Consider the following 2,813-nt stretch of genomic DNA (forward strand, 5'->3'; position numbering starts at 1 on the left):
CCAGCGCTGGGGAAAGCGGGGCCCACGCAACCAGGACGAGAGGGGGCGCGGTCCCAGTGCCACCCCCGCGCCACTCCCCACGTGGCGGCCGCGCCCCCGGGGCGTGAGTGTGTACGCGGACTGTAGGGGGGCCGTGAATGAAGCCCCAGCGGCCAATCAGGACGGCCGAAGCGCGGGACCCCAGGAGCGAGGCCCAATGGCGAGCTCTGGGCGGCCGAGCCGGGCGACGGGCGGGCGCGGGGGGCGGGGGCCGAGGCCGAGGGGGGCGGGAGGCGGCTCCGCGGGCAGCCAATGGGCGGCGGGTGGGGTGGGGCTCCGGAGCGCCGAGCGGGTCGGGGCTTTAAGCCGGCGGAGCGCGGCGGCGGGGCCCGCAGACGGAGCGGAGCGGCGGCGGCGGCGCGGCGCTGGGCGCGGGGCGGCATGGCCACCACCGCGCAGTACCTGCCGCGGGGCCCCGGCGGCGGAGCCGGGGGCACCGGGCCGCTCATGCACCCGGACGCCGCGGCGGCGGCAGCGGCGGCGGCGGCCGCCGAGCGGCTGCACGCAGGGGCCGCGTACCGCGAAGTGCAGAAGCTGATGCACCACGAGTGGCTGGGCGCGGGCGCGGGCCACCCCGTGGGCCTAGCGCACCCCCAGTGGCTACCTACGGGAGGAGGCGGCGGCAGTGACTGGGCCGGCGGCCCGCACCTGGAACACGGCAAGGCGGGCGGCGGCGGCACCGGCCGAGCCGACGACGGCGGAGGAGGAGGTTTCCACGCGCGCCTGGTGCACCAGGGGGCGGCCCACGCGGGCGCGGCATGGGCGCAGGGCGGCACAGCGCACCACTTGGGCCCAGCGATGTCGCCGTCGCCCGGGGCCGGCGGGGGCCACCAGCCCCAGCCGCTCGGGCTGTACGCGCAGGCGGCCTACCCGGGGGGCGGCGGCGGCGGCCTGGCCGGGATGCTGGCGGCGGGTGGCGGCGGCGCGGGGCCGGGCCTGCACCACGCGCTGCACGAGGACGGCCACGAGGCGCAGCTGGAGCCGTCGCCGCCGCCGCATCTGGGCGCCCACGGACACGCACACGGACACGCACACGCGGGCGGCCTGCACGCGGCGGCGGCGCACCTGCACCCGGGCGCGGGCGGCGGCGGCTCGTCGGTGGGCGAGCACTCGGACGAGGATGCGCCCAGCTCGGACGACCTGGAGCAGTTCGCCAAGCAGTTCAAGCAGCGGCGCATCAAGCTGGGCTTCACGCAGGCCGACGTGGGGCTGGCGCTGGGCACGCTCTACGGTAACGTGTTCTCGCAGACCACCATCTGCCGATTCGAGGCCCTGCAGCTGAGCTTCAAGAACATGTGCAAGCTCAAGCCGCTGCTCAACAAGTGGCTGGAGGAGACCGACTCGTCCAGCGGCAGCCCCACCAACCTGGACAAGATCGCGGCGCAGGGCCGCAAGCGCAAGAAGCGCACGTCCATCGAGGTAGGGGTCAAAGGCGCGCTCGAGAGCCACTTTCTCAAGTGCCCCAAGCCCTCAGCGCACGAAATCACCGGCCTGGCCGACAGCCTGCAGCTGGAGAAGGAGGTAGTGCGCGTCTGGTTCTGCAACCGGCGGCAGAAGGAGAAGCGCATGACCCCTGCGGCTGGCGCGGGCCACCCACCCATGGACGACGTATACGCGCCTGGGGAGCTGGGGCCGGGCGGGGGCGGTGCGTCGCCGCCCTCGGCGCCCCCGCCGCCCCCGCCGGCTGCGCTGCACCACCACCATCACCACACACTGCCCGGCTCGGTGCAGTGACCCTGCGGGCTGGGCCCCCGCCGGCGCGCAGCAGGGCGCGGGCGCGCAACCCGCCCGCGCGGCCTGGACTCTTTTTGTTCGGTTGCTTTGGATTTTACAAAAAGCCCAGAAACTTTCGAACAAAACCAAACACCCGGACGACCCTCTTCCGAAGACGGCTTATAGGCTGCGTCGCCCAAGCCCCAGGAGAGAGGAGCGAAGATCCGGAACTCGCCAACTCACCCCGGGCGTCCCGCCCGCCGCCTGCTCTCTGCCCCCATCCCCTCGACGACCCCAGCCCCTGCCCCTCGAGCTGTTCGGGGCCGGATCCCGGCAGCGGCCTCCCCACAGCGACAGGTAACGCGGTGCGGGGTGAGGGGATTCCCGGGAGAGAGGACGAAAAGAGGAGAGTTCCCCATCCCCTCTCCCCGCGTGGACTCCCGAGCCTGCGGGTCAAGGGCGGGGGGCTGACACTCTATTCGCTCCACGCCTCTTCTCTCCCATAAGGATGCGCCCCACCCCTCTTTCCGGGCTTGGTTTTTTACGGTTTTTATTTATTCGTGGAGCCTCTCGGCTCCTGGGGTCCTTCTAACTCCGCCCGCGCCCTTAATTTAAATCGCTGTATACTGTATTTATCGGGGCCCTGGAGGGGAGGTTGCGAGAGCCGCGTCTGTGTATAAAAGCAGGAAATAGCCAAAGCTTTAATCTAGCCTAATTTATTTTTTCTCCTTATCTTCCCCTACCCTCCCCCAAGAAAGCAAAAAAAAAAAAAAAAAAAACTAACAAAAAAAATCGAGTGTTCATTTTTCGTTTCGTTTCATCCGAGCCCGGGCTTGGTTCCCGGCCACGCCGGAGAGGTCTGCGCTCCCACACACACCCAGATGGGAAGGGGCTTCTGCCCCGCTGCAGACTGACCACCGCACAGCGGGGCCCCTGCTCCCCGCGGGGCCCTGCCCTCCCGGCCATAACAAACGAAACTTGGAAAAGTTGGAGATATTTTTTAACCAGCTGTAGAAATAAGCCCTTTCCCTGAAAACCTTCTGCCTGACTCCCTGCGGCTT

At 69.7% G+C, this 2,813-nt stretch overlaps 1 protein-coding gene across 1 annotated transcript; it reads left to right on the forward strand.

Moving 5' to 3' along the window:
- Positions 1-391: 391 nt before the first annotated feature.
- On the forward strand, positions 392-2,503 carry POU3F1 (POU class 3 homeobox 1). Its single transcript, XM_012646694.1, has one exon. It carries the CDS (start codon positions 421-423, stop codon positions 1,771-1,773), a length of 1,353 nt encoding a protein of 450 aa, XP_012502148.1. The 5' UTR covers positions 392-420; the 3' UTR covers positions 1,774-2,503.
- Positions 2,504-2,813: the final 310 nt, after the last annotated feature.

Source organism: Propithecus coquereli, unplaced genomic scaffold (assembly GCF_000956105.1).
Source record: "Propithecus coquereli isolate 6110/MARCELLA unplaced genomic scaffold, Pcoq_1.0 Scaffold249, whole genome shotgun sequence".
Taxonomy (NCBI): domain Eukaryota; kingdom Metazoa; phylum Chordata; class Mammalia; order Primates; family Indriidae; genus Propithecus; species Propithecus coquereli.